The sequence below is a fragment of the Gallus gallus genome, chromosome 5 (assembly GCF_016699485.2).
Source record: "Gallus gallus isolate bGalGal1 chromosome 5, bGalGal1.mat.broiler.GRCg7b, whole genome shotgun sequence".
Classification (NCBI taxonomy): Eukaryota; Metazoa; Chordata; class Aves; order Galliformes; family Phasianidae; genus Gallus; species Gallus gallus.
This window is the reverse complement of record NC_052536.1, coordinates 17,897,516-17,910,465: the sequence shown is the minus strand read 5'-3', so window position 1 is coordinate 17,910,465 and position 12,950 is coordinate 17,897,516. Positions and strand designations below refer to the sequence as shown.

Sequence of the window (12,950 nt, the reverse complement as noted above, 5' to 3'; positions counted from 1 at the left end):
GAAAAAAATCCCATGAGGTGTAGAATTGTCAGTTGTCACCCATAGTTTTGATTCATTCTGGGAACTTATATATGAAAGACTTTTTGCTGTCAAAAAACTTCTGTTTTTCTAGTTAGAGTTTTGGAGAGAACTCCAAAACTGAGGCTTTTTTTTTTTTTTTTTTTTTTTTGCTGAAGAGAATGTTTTGCTAGTAGGTTGCCCTTCCTTTTTGAAGTATTTCTATTGATTGCAAAACCCATAGCTAATCAAGGTTCTTTGTGTTTAAGCACCTAATGTGAACCCTGATAATAGCCTTTTGAGTGCTGCTACTTCAGTTCAACAATGTAGGAAAAGGACATTGCAGTCCCTCAGGCTTTTGAGACTCTTTGCTGAAACAACTTGTCTGAGAAGTGCCGGGGCCAGCAGTTTAGCCATGATATTTCTAAAATATTTTCCACTTGCCGAGAGGGTTGTCAGACTCACAATCTATTAGAAATAGTTTGAACTATGTAACCAGGTAGGCATCCTGTCCTGAAGAGGTAGTCAAGATCCACAGCAAAAATGAGTGATCCACAAGCTGTTATCCTAGCTGAATCGGTGCTTTATTCATCCTTCACGTTTGTTATGCATTGTGCCTTACGTAGGCTTTTGTTTTTGGGTTTTTTTTTGTTCCCTGGGGTTAGATGCATCTTGGAGGAAGATGCTCTACAGGAATGGTATGTAGCGCTGGTGCATTGAGGGGACAGAAATGCACAACTTGAGGATAGCAGGAAGGGTAAACTGTGACAACATGAACTTAGAGCAGCTTTTAACTGTGGTGGAACCTTGTTCTTAGTATTAAAATAACAGGAAGTCTTCCTTTATTTAAGCAGGTTAATCGCATTTTGGAAATAGTGTCTCTGCTGTCCTTCACAGCTTCTTTACATGGACGGTTTATGGACTATGAATGCTGGCTTTTGTACAACAGATCTAACTTGGTGAACTGTTGTAATGCTCTGTTAGGGTGATCTGTAATCTTTTCTAACGCATGTATTACAACTAATGTGAAAGCACTTAAACTAGAATAAGCACCAACAGAGAACTAGTTAGCAACAGGATACTGAAAAAAACAACTGAGTTGTAGTTTGCTATTTTTAATTCTAACTAAAGCAAGTAACAACATCTGAATGGTGTTGTAGTGACCATTTTCAATCCTTGATATCACTGTTGGATCTTGCTGTTTTCCTGTACACCATATATCAAAACATTCATTTTTATTCCACTTTTGCCTATGGGGAAATGTTGTGTGTAGTTTGCACCCAAAAATATACTAGAGCCAGTTGGCCAACAGTAGCACCCTTTTCTGATTATAACATGATGGAGTGTCTAAGAGTGCACATATAATGTTTCACAGTGGTACTGAAAATGCTTCATGTAAGAAAATAAACTTTTTTTTTTAAACAGGAGATTAATGAAAACATGAAACGTCTTCAGTCTGAAAAAGAAAACCTCCAGTCCAAACTGGATGCTGAGAGACATGTATTGAGAGCACAGATAAAAGACATGATGGAGAAACACATGCTTGAAATGACAAAAGTCAGGGAGAAATACAATGCTGAACTGCATGAAATTCAAGAGAAACATGAAACAGAGCTGCAAGAGAAAGATCAGGCTCTGTTTCAGCTTAAGAAACAAGTGGCAGAATTAACCAGTAGTGGGCAGACTAACTCAAAAGATGTTGCAGATCTGGAGTCTACATCCAAAGAGAAGATGGAAGAGTTAGAAGGTATCCTATTTAAGAAGTTCTTGCCTACAAAGTTACTTTGCACCATACACTTACGTACTGTGTGCCAATTTCATTTGCTTTTCAAATAGAACTCCATAAAATCCAGTGGAAAAGTTATCACCATAGAAAGTATGTGTGTAGAAGCACTGTTATTTTCAGGGTTATGGGAATGTAAAGATAACACATAAGCAGTAAATTGCTCACTACCTTTCTTAATGTTTTTCTTCTCTAAATGCAGTTGTCTTGTTTAAGTGTTACTTTCAATTGCTAAAGAAATTAAACATAGATCCCTTACTGATAATTGTTATAGGATTTTAAATAATTTTTATGTCTTGCTTTTTAGTACAATTGAAATTGAAGACAGAAGAGGCCGGCAAATCTGAAGCTAAGTTTCTGAAAATGAAGGCTTGGTCTAAATCAAGAATCAAACAGTTGGAAGATGAGCTGAAAAATGTATGTGCAGCATTTTTAATGTTGCAAACCTGTTTTTAAAATGACTTTACTTGACTGAAAGAAGTAAAATATGGGTAAATAGAATATTGAAATAATTTATTTGAAGTAACTACATATAAAAATTGAATGGAAGCTAAATGTTGATACAGGAGGAAATTGCAACAAAAAAGTAAAATTATTGATGCATTTAAAAAGCTTACAGCTGCTTTTTATTTTAGTTTTCGTCGAAGAATAACGATCTGTCTGCCTTGAACAATCGTGTGTCAGAATTAGAAGTTGAAAAGGAAGAACTGGAATTAAAACTGCAATCACTACAAGAAATCAAAACTCAGAACGGTAAAACAAGGAAAAAAGCTAACAAAAATATCTTTTTTACTTCTCCATTGCAGATGGTTCAAAGTAAAGAGGCAAGGAAGGTTAAATGGACTTTTGACTTGTTTGTTTTAAATTTCCAGTGTATATCATTTCTTTTTTTAAACAGATTTGGAAGTAACTTCATGCTGCTTTGAGCAACAGCATACACTACTTAACTCAGAGTTGCAACTCAGTTATTCTTTCCCTAAATCTTGTGCTTTGTAGTTCAGGCCTTGTTGTGTTTGACAGACTGTGTGTCAACTTCTCTAGCAAAGTGGAAGAGGTATCTTCTTAGGATGAAAAATGAGAACGAGCATATTTGGAACAATCTAACAGAGTATGTATAATAAATGTTAGAGAGCAGTGAGCTTGAATTAAGAATTTTCTCAAATGTTTTTTTTTTCCTTGTATAAAGATTTTGAGAAAAACTTTTGTATAAAACCTCAGAGTGCTATCTACATTTAGAATACAGCTCTGAGAGAATTTTTTTTGTCTCATCTTGTTAGTTTTTCTGACATTCCTTTTTTTGAATGGAAAACGGTAGAATTTTCAGTTTAGTGGTCTAAATTGTTAGCAGATTAAAGCACTCATCAGTAAATGTGAAGTCAGTCTTGTGGGTAAATGGACAGCACAGCCCAGCACAGGGCATCTAATTGAAATTAACCTTTAAATTTCCATTTTGAATCTTTTTTTCTATGCTTTTATTGATCTTTCTATGGTTTTGCATCGTAACAAACCTAATACGTGATATTTATTTTTTTTGTAGAAGAATTGCTGACTAAGCTAGAAATCTATGAAGAGCAGCAAAGGAAGTTGCAAGCTGATCTTGACCAAGTTACAAAGAGAGCAGCTTCACAGGTTAACTTTAAAATTGATTTGTCTGAATTACTGATTGGATCAAACAGCACAATGGAAAGTATGTTTGTTGAATCTTAGTGCTGAAGATGAGAAATACGTGAAGTTGAGATGTCAGTAGCTGTTAAGTAACAAGCTGACAGGATTTGAATTAATTAATTATGGATTTCTACTTACTTTTTCACATACCTTAAATTGTATTTCCCTAAACTGTTTATGGTTTCTTTAGTTACATTTAACACGAGTTATTAAAGTGTGACTTCTCATTACTTTGTGTGATCTGAATAACTTTGGAAGAAAATAAGAAATGAAATCTTAATAAATATCTAGGTATGGATGGCAAAGGGACAAGATTCAGAAAATTATCCCAAAAGACTCCTAGATAGTTTAAAAGCATATGTTACTCTTAGTGCTAAGTGATTTTGTACAAGCCCAGCAGCAAAGCCAATTTGAAAATACTTTGCTGAAAGTATTCTCTATGAACTTTTATGAAGATTTTTTGTTTGATTAATTGTTATATTTATAAAACTAGGCTTTCTTTTGAAGGGAAGGCAGAAACATTCTTATTCTACTCATGGATAAAGATAATAGAGATTTCCTAAGTAAAGGAAGTTGAATATTGTTATACTTTGAAATATTTCCAAGATGAAAATGTATGGTTAAATGTATGAAAATTTTGGTTAAAAAAAGCACTTTTCATTTAAAAATAATTTAGACTGAAAGTGCAACTGACAAAGTAGCATTTTAGATATTTTGCTATGCGGTGAGGTTTGCTTTTTATACCATCTACGGTAATATCTTCATTTTCATAGATATTTATGTGAAGTGGTGAATAATATGGATAATTTTCTCTGTGAATGGTTTGCCAAATTAAAAAGGCATTTATGTTCATGGTGGGATTTGGTGAATATATTTTCACACCCGGTTTCTCTTGTTAGGCTAGTGAATCGGGTAGTGTGGATGAATTGCAGAGTCAGCTCTTGGAATGGCAGGAAAATGTACCAGAATCAGAGGAGTCACGTGATCGAGTCAGAGAAGAGAAATCTGCCATGGCCTTGAGAATGGCTCAGATTGAGGAGGAGAGAGAAGGTGGGTTGTTTTCCTTAGGTAAATTATCGCATACATACGATGCACACATTATATCTTATCTGTTTGTGTGTTGTACTTCAGACTGAATTTATACTGTTCTACCGTGACTAATTTATGTAATCTTGAGAATTACATGTAGCTAGTGAATTTGCTTAAATTTGCAATTTTTATTTTTTTCCTTGAATCTTTTTTCCACATGTTCGTTTTTTTTTTTTTTCCTTTGTATCATTTTTATGAGTAGATGTGCTTGTTCTGTTTCCCATCGAAGTTGCTGCTCTTTAAGACAGCTTGAACTTACTTCGGAAGTGTACTGTCCACATATGAATGAACAGTGCTTAAAAAGTTCACCGTGTGTTAAAGCTGCCTGCCTTGAACAGGGAGTGAAGGTGTGGGAAACTGTGGTACTGGTTTAAATTTGATATTGGGTGGTGCTTTAGTAAAATGCAGGACAAATTTTCCCTTTAAATATCATTAATCAGAAACTTTCCTTTAGTAGTCGGTTAACAAGTTTCACTTGTGTGGTTGGTTGAATAACAGTAAATGTTACAGAAAATAACATTTTGGGCGATGTCAGGTATTGAAGCTTTCTAAATTGTTAATTAGTTGATGAGAAAGTGAAGCAGCTTTTGTTAAATCGCCTAAAAGTCTGGTTAAATTTCAGTTATTTTTTACTGCTTATTTCCCAGGTCATTTAGTACTTCGTTATAAGTTTTGTCCCATTAGTTAGTGGATTAACGGCACATTTTAGTGTGCACAACCTACCATCATAATTAATTCAGTTGGAGAACTTGAGTCTTCTCTTTCTGATCTGCAATTGCTTAATTATTTTTCATTTAAAGGATGAATTTGCAAGTTCACTATACAAGCACAGAAATGTTTTAAAGATCTTGTCTCATCTTTTTGAGGGTTTTACCATGTAATGCTTTGGAAGAGAATGATATTCCCTTCATTAAAACTACCTGTTATCTCATATGTGGTAACTACAGATCCACATGCAATATTAATAGCAGTTGTAAAATTTCATCTGCGTCAGTCTGTGTTTAATTTTGCATTTTTTCCCCTTGGGATAAGCATGACCTTTCTGTTTGTTTGTTTTTTTTTTTTTTGGTGTTTTTTTTCCTGCCGTTACACCTGATGAGCCCTCAGCGTCCCTTCCCCCTCCACTCCTACCCTACACTGCGATTTGGTCAGCCAGTGAGAACATAGTTTCCCATCAGTTTTGTGCATGCAGGTTCCTGCAGCAATGGCAACTTGTAATGTACTGTTGCTGATTTCTTCTGATGACGGTTCTTTTGAGGAAATTGCCAACAGTACCTTATAATATTTGCCATTGGTGGTATGTGGGTTTTAACAGTACGTGTAGCAAATGCTGTCTTTCAACTTAATTTTTTTCCCTCTTGCAAAGCCAATTTCTTCATTTGCATTAACCGAATCATGTTTGTTTATTTTTCTTTGTTGTAACAGCTGACTCCATATTTCTAGAGGAAAAAATTCTTGGCTTACTGCAACTGGATATAACTAAATAACAAGTGAATTTAATTAGAAATTCTTAATAGAAGTTGAAATTCAGTAGCATTTAAAAAAATAATAATTATATTCTGCCACGTAAATTGCAGCATTTATTTGCATTCATATTAGTTACCAATATTTTAAGCAATCTAGAAACCCACTACTCATTCCGTCCTAGACTGGGGGAATTTGCCAAATAAGGCAATTTTCTGCTTTGGAATGAATGTATGAAGAGCTGCAGAATCTTAGGGGGATGATAGCATTGACTGATGTCTGTAAATTCTGGATTGTTTCCTCTGCAAACCACTGAAGATTGTAATGTGAACAGTAACACAAAGAAGTATAGATACATCATTAGTTAATTTGAATTTGTGAATCAGACTGTGAATCAGAATAAAAGTGTTTTGTTCAGGTTTGTACTTCAGGTATAATTGCAAATGAAAGGCTTCCTATGTTCCTGCAATACATTAGAAAATATATTTACTTACTAACTGTTGTTAAGGTAATGTTGAATTTAACTGAAAGTGTTTTAACGTTTAATGAAGGATTCTACACCATTCTAAAGCTCCGATTTCTGTATTGTCATTTTTCATTTGACAATGGTAATGTCATTCTTTCTTTCACTATCAAAAGCAAAAATATTTAGGTTCCTAAAGGATAGCGTACTATTCATTCTGATGACGCTTAAAAGCAGATGTCTTCAATTTAAACTTGAAGGCATTTAATTTTTCCAAAGAAGGATTTAAATTCTGATCTTGAACACTTCCTCTTTGAATTGCTTCCTGGACTACAATAATAGTTCTGTAAGCAAATATTTAAGGTGATCAGAATTTGGCATTTATATGTATACATATATATGCTTTGAAAAAGCATGTGTAGTGATTAAATACAAAACAAAAAAAGTTGAATCCATGTTTGCACATAAGTGTGCAGAATGAATGCTGATAAAGTGACAGTGCGAGAACCCAAAATTAAATTGAAACGAAAATTCAATTAAAACCATAAGTGAAATCCAGTTCTGCAGTCCTGCTTAAATGGGCCTTAAAGGTTTTCTTTAACTTTTTTTTTCTTGAATCTTTTATGACTGTTAAGTATGTCGTTTTTAAATATTACAGGAGGAACTTTCCTCTCATGTAATAGGTGATATAGGAGTGTGCTTTAATGAAATCTCTTGAATAAGTTGTCATCAATTCAGATGAAAGCTGAGCATTCCCAGTACAACCTAATAGTTTGTGGGTTTTACTTTGCTGATGCATAAGTTAAATGTTGTCTGAACTTTGCACGTTGTGAAGACAACTGTGTATCGATATGGTTAAGTTGAAAGCTACATCTGCAATTGTCTTATTTTCAGTTTAAGTATGGAGCCACCTTTTACTTTCATTTCTTTTCACCAGCTGTTCTGTTTTGTCTGCTTTGCATGATACACCTGTTACCTAATCTGTCACCCCAAATGTGTTTTGTCATATCACAAAACAGATGGGAATGTACTTAAAATGAAAAAGCATTTCTAACGATGAGCAAGATGCATACCTTAGCTTTCATATTCTGAATTTATTCAGTGTGTTTTTTAAAAAAATTATTCTGTATTTGTCTTTAAAAGTGGTGTTATTAATCTATAAGATGGTTTGATGCCAGTTGCAGTGTAACACTTGCTTGTGACTTCCTCAAATTATCATATTTATACTAAAATTGAAGTCGAAATGGACACATTGTTTACATGAAATCAATGTGATTGTTGACATTACAAAAAGTACAGCTGTCTCAGCTGATATTATTATACAAATTGGGTATATTTTAATGTGGTAAATTGAAAGGCTATAGAATTTGGCCTTTGGTGGGATTTACTGTTGTTATTTTAGTGTCAGCGTAACCTCACCCTTTCCAATCTGTTGTATTAAGACTTCCTTTAGAGTGATGAGGAAGTAATGTTAGACTTCAGTTTGCTTCTTCTTCATGAGATAGATATACAGTCTTTATTCTTGTGTTCTACTTAGTAATGTTGGAGGGAAATCACAAGGTGAATGCTGTGGATTGCTTCTTTAATCTTGTTCTGTCAGTCATTCATATGACTTCAGCCTGTCCCAGGTCTCTTTTCATGTAGTAGTGTCTGATATAATTGTAATTACTTTCCTGTGGCACAAAACTGATTGAGGATGACTGGTTCTTTCCTGGCTGCTCTGATCCAGCCATAGTCTCAGGGCAACAGGAGCTGGAGGAGGAACTGACCACAGTTCAAGGAATGGGCAGGCTGGATCAGGCGGGAGGAAAAAGCAATCAGACCAACAGGAATATTCAGGTGAGTTGAAAGTTACAAATATCTATTTTTACCTGTATGTTAACGAAAATACGATGCTTTACAGTTGGATAGATTAAGGGCGTATGAACTTAGCTCTGTTATGTAAGTGAGAACTAGACAGATTTCGTAGTAAATTAAATGATTGTGAATGTAGCTAGAAGATGAGGAGCAATTCTAGTGGCAACACGGTTCTCTGTTCCTTGAGTCGTGAGCCTATCCCTGTAGCTGTGTACGTGCTTCATATGTTAAGGCCGTGTTCTGTGTTAGATACAATCTTTGTTAATTTCTCTGTGGGGAGATCTACTGAATGGTTAGTAATTAGTGTCAGTTCATTCAGATTAACTTTTTAGTACTTGGTGCTGTTGCTTGCAAAAAAAAAAAAAAACAACACTATTTTATAAGAATAATTTAGGATGTCACTTGCATAAACTTGCAGTTTGAAGAATAATTTTATGTTTAATTACTTCCAGTACTTCACCCTGAGTTTCAGAGGATGCTATTAACGGTAGAAACTGGAGCCAATTAACATTTCCAAACATAATTATTTGTTGGCCTCTCAGATGCCTGAGGGTGTCTTTAAAGCTGTAGTAGGTCCTGCACAAAGCCTGTGGGAGACTATACTTCTCTGGAAATGACAGTTTGAGGCTGGACAGGTGTCCATAGTGGTCACGCATAGTTACCTTTATACACCTGAATTACTTGCTGGGTTTTATAATATTTAACTGAAACTACACTTCTAATAACAGAATATGTATTTTACCCTTGCTTCTTTTCTTCATTTAATTAAATGTCATTCTTATGTTTTGCACATAGGAAGAGTACAGCTTTGATAGAAAACAATGCTTTCAAGAAGCATTGAATGTCACTCTGGATAGCACTGATTCAGCTGAAGGAGAAAACATGGGAGGTTGGTGGCCAGAATACACTTCACCTAATGCAGGTGTGATAGAGACTAGACAGTTTATTAAAGCATGCACAGCATCTGTATTTTGTCTATTTTTGTTTTCAAAATTCAACTAACAACCCATTTGTGGTGTATTCTATTGTTTGTTGAATTTTTTTGGCTTGTGTTTTCTTCTGTTTTATTTTAAGCATGTGCGTGCTGGATGAACTGCCTAGTTTTGGTTCAGAAGTAGCATATAAATATTATTAAGCGCTGGAATTGTTTGAGCCTTGCTGCCTGTGAAGTACCCTATGTGGCAAGATCATGTGGTTTTTAAGTTATGAGTCTTGTTCCTGTGAGCGTGTTTTCAATCTACGTAACTGTTTCATTTGAAAAACAAATTATATTGCACTGCCGTGTGCTCTGTTTTAAAGCTCAAATAGCTGTTTTTTAGTGTGGATGCTCTTCTGCCTGTGGTAAAAGCTAGTAGCATGTGTTATTAGTAAGATGGAGTAGATGCACTTGCAAATTTTGGTATAGACCAGTTTGTTAATATAGCTTAAAATCCAATCTTGTAAGTATATTAACTCATGATTAAAGTAACATCACCCATATTATTAATTGGGACACAATATTGATTGGAATATTTCTGCTAGGTTCTCTGAGTTACTGGGTTATGCAAGTAGATTTTAGGTTTTGAAAAGTTATGGGTATGTTTATCACCTAATATTTGCATGTGCAAGACCTCAGGCATTTCTACCAGAAGTGGTTGAGATGTAATTGTGCTCAACAGTGGCAAAAATTGTGAATATAAGGGTGAAAGTCATTTCTAGACTTGAGAATTTTTTAATAGATTTTTCTTGAAATAATTTTTCCTCTGACTTAAATAGGCTTACGGAGTGTAGTTGAAGAGTTGGAATTGGAAAGAAATCAACTTCAGGAACAAATTCTGTTTCTAGAAGAACGTTGTCATGACTTGGAAGATAGATTGCAGCTTCAAGGTAGAATGGAAGCTCTTCAGGTGAGCTTTTGCACTTCTCTAAAAACTACTATTGTTAAGAGAATCGTTTAGTTCTCTTCATATTCTTACAACTACAGCCCATAGTAGCACAAAAGTGTAAATTTGCAGCTAGCAGAAATACCTAAAACCTGTTTTATAGTTTCTGTTGGCTAAGAGTCTACACATGCTGTATTATGCTTTAAAGTTCAAGCATGTCACTTTTATTTGGCAAAAGTAGAAGTCAGCACATAAAAAAAACTTGTTTGGAAGTAAGCTTCGTTAATTGTTGCAGAAACATAGTAAAGTCAAAATAATTTGTATCACTCTCTGTAGGATGCCTTTGTTAGAAGATAAGACTGATTTTTTTTTTACCACTAGAATAAGTCTCTCTCACACTGCTCAATTCATAATTATAGCTCACATACCACATACATCTAATATATGCATAATATAAATATGTAATATATATTCTAATGTATGCTGTAATCAGTGAATGCACCAGAAAGAATAGTAACTTAAATACTTAAATCAGAATTTTTAAATACTTCTATAGTATTGCCTGACTGGTAAGTTACACAAAATGACAACTGATTTCTTCTCATGCTTCTCAAGCTTGGTGCATTGCACATATTCTTTACCTGCTAAGTTGCACCTATTTATTTACAATTACTTTAAGATACAAGACAAACTTATTAGTATCTGAGAATCTTTTAACAAAACCTTTTGATACAGGTAACGTTTGATGTAAAGGAAGAAGGGCAGCTATTGAGGGCGGTACAGGTGTGTTCTGCCTCCTCCAGAATTCTAGCTTATTTTGATTAGAGGTGACAAGTTTGCCACGTTTGTTCTTTTTGATGTTTGTTCTGAATATGTGTTCTGCTTTTGCTTTTTGGTTGCCATTACTTTTTTTTTTGTGGTTTTATTTTGAATGGGTGCAGTGAATCTGTCTAGAGTAGGGTATTTGTACTGTTTTTTTTTTTTAAGTGTGTGAATGGAGCTTGCTTTCTTTTCTCTGCAACTCCCTGTATGCTAGTCGAGCCTCCTGCGGGTTTTTTTGCATTCCTTCAAGTTGAAAAAAATGTGCTAAAAAGTTGCCAGTTTAGTATTAACTTCAAATCATTGAGGAAGATGTGTTTTCAAAGCAGTAGCTACCCCTCTTGAATTAAATAAGGTGCCTTAACACAGTGTGTGTGTGTTGCTTTGGGAATAGAGCAATGATCTTTGAGTTCATTCTATTATAGCATCACTGTAAGAAGTATTTCTGAAAGGTGGGTTGCATCTATCTGAACTTAAGATATTAATGTTGTATTTTGAACTGATGAGTGCTAATATGCTAACAGCCTCTTACTTCATAAGATGTAAATCCTCTAATGAGTCAGATTTTTTTAACTCCAGTTCTCTTATGCTGTTTGGTGTGTACAATAATACTCTTGAATAACTTTTTGTTGCAGAATGAAAATGAACGTTTTCAAAGTCAACTCACCCAGTTACACAACCAACAGATTCGAGATGCCGAAAAGCATCAAATTCTGATCTCTGGCTTGAATGAGCAGCTAAAAGGGTAAAATAAAGGTTCTTTATAACTCCATTAAGGATTTGCGTTCTTTGCTTAAACGTCTAATGGACCAGAAGCTTAATCTGTTAGAACACATAAAATTTATTTACTCGATTCTCATTTCTGATTGCAGTCAAGATATTTTTGGACTTGGAAGTTTAAATGGAAATTGTAGAAATGATAATTCTTTTAGGAACACAGTTTGGGGGCTAATAAACCTAGAAAGCCTAAAGCAAAATTTTTTTTAAAGATGGAATTTAGTTATCAAAGGTCTATATGTTTTCTTCTTAGACTGAGCGACCGAAATAGCTTCCTTGAAACTTCACTTGGAGAAAAAGAAGAAAAACTGCTAAGCTTAACAGAAAAACTAGAACAGATTGAAACTTTCAGAAAACAGCTTCAAGAAAGGGATCTGTTGAACAAAGAGCTGGGAGAGAAGTTTATGCATAGTGAACAAAAAGTAAGTTACTAAATAGCATATAATGTATTAGAACTGGTGTATGTTGGCCTTAACTTTTGATTTGTATTCCAGAAGTAAAATTGCTGTTTTTCTAGCCAAAGGATTTTTGGCTCTTTTGTTTTATTACAGCTTTGTTGACATCATATAGTTGCTTTGCTTAAAGTTGGGTGTAACGATTATTTAGACACATCACAGTGCTTTGCATGAATGTATTGGTGTTTTTTGAATGAAATGTTGTCTTAATTAATTTTAATATATAAATACCACTGTTAGGTAAGTTCAATCTTATAACTCTAACATCACGTTTTAAATATGTTTCTATGATATAAATATTTGTTTTTAATACTAAGCTGAAGGAAGCCTTAAAGAAATGCAGTGCGTATGAAGTGGAGAACACTGAGCAGAAAAAAATCATCAGTGATCTAACAGAAAAAGTTGCTACGTTGAAGGAAAAGGTAACTCTTAAAATGAAAATAATGAACTTTCTTGTATTTTTAACAGTTCATTTAAATGTAAACAGAATTAACCCTGAGCATTAATTACACTGCAGATTTCATATACTGATCTTTCTGTATACTAAAACAATCTAAAATATAACACTATTTATTGTCTTGTGACTGTACTACTGGGTACGTCATTGTTACGATTGGAAAAAGTATCATGGTGTTACAGTTGGAAAAAATATCGTGGAGAAACAGAAAGAAACAAACAGAGAAGTAATGCTCACCCATATTCAAAGATTCCTGCTCATG

The 12,950-nt window shown here is 34.2% G+C and overlaps 1 protein-coding gene across 10 annotated transcripts in view; it reads left to right on the top strand.

The window, feature by feature from the left end:
• LOC415641 (nesprin-1-like) overlaps positions 1-12,950 on the top strand; it is a 42,563-nt gene that overhangs the window by 8,781 nt on the left and 20,832 nt on the right. For 3 of the 10 annotated variants that reach the window (XM_040701799.2, XM_046942397.1, XM_040701791.2), the window contains exons 10-21: positions 1,423-1,744; positions 2,088-2,197; positions 2,416-2,533; positions 3,318-3,409; positions 4,345-4,496; positions 8,147-8,300; positions 9,114-9,240; positions 10,074-10,204; positions 10,916-10,963; positions 11,635-11,744; positions 12,030-12,198; positions 12,549-12,653. In XM_040701799.2, the coding sequence (XP_040557733.1) occupies positions 1,423-1,744; positions 2,088-2,197; positions 2,416-2,533; positions 3,318-3,409; positions 4,345-4,496; positions 8,147-8,300; positions 9,114-9,240; positions 10,074-10,204; positions 10,916-10,963; positions 11,635-11,744; positions 12,030-12,198; positions 12,549-12,653 (1,638 nt within the window). Of the gene's footprint in view, positions 1-1,422; positions 1,745-2,087; positions 2,198-2,415; positions 2,534-3,317; positions 3,410-4,344; positions 4,497-8,145; positions 8,301-9,113; positions 9,241-10,073; positions 10,205-10,915; positions 10,964-11,634; positions 11,745-12,029; positions 12,199-12,548; positions 12,654-12,950 lie in introns of all 10 variants that reach the window. The other 7 variants (XM_040701794.2, XM_040701792.2, XM_040701793.2 and 4 more) reach the window with 7 other exon arrangements.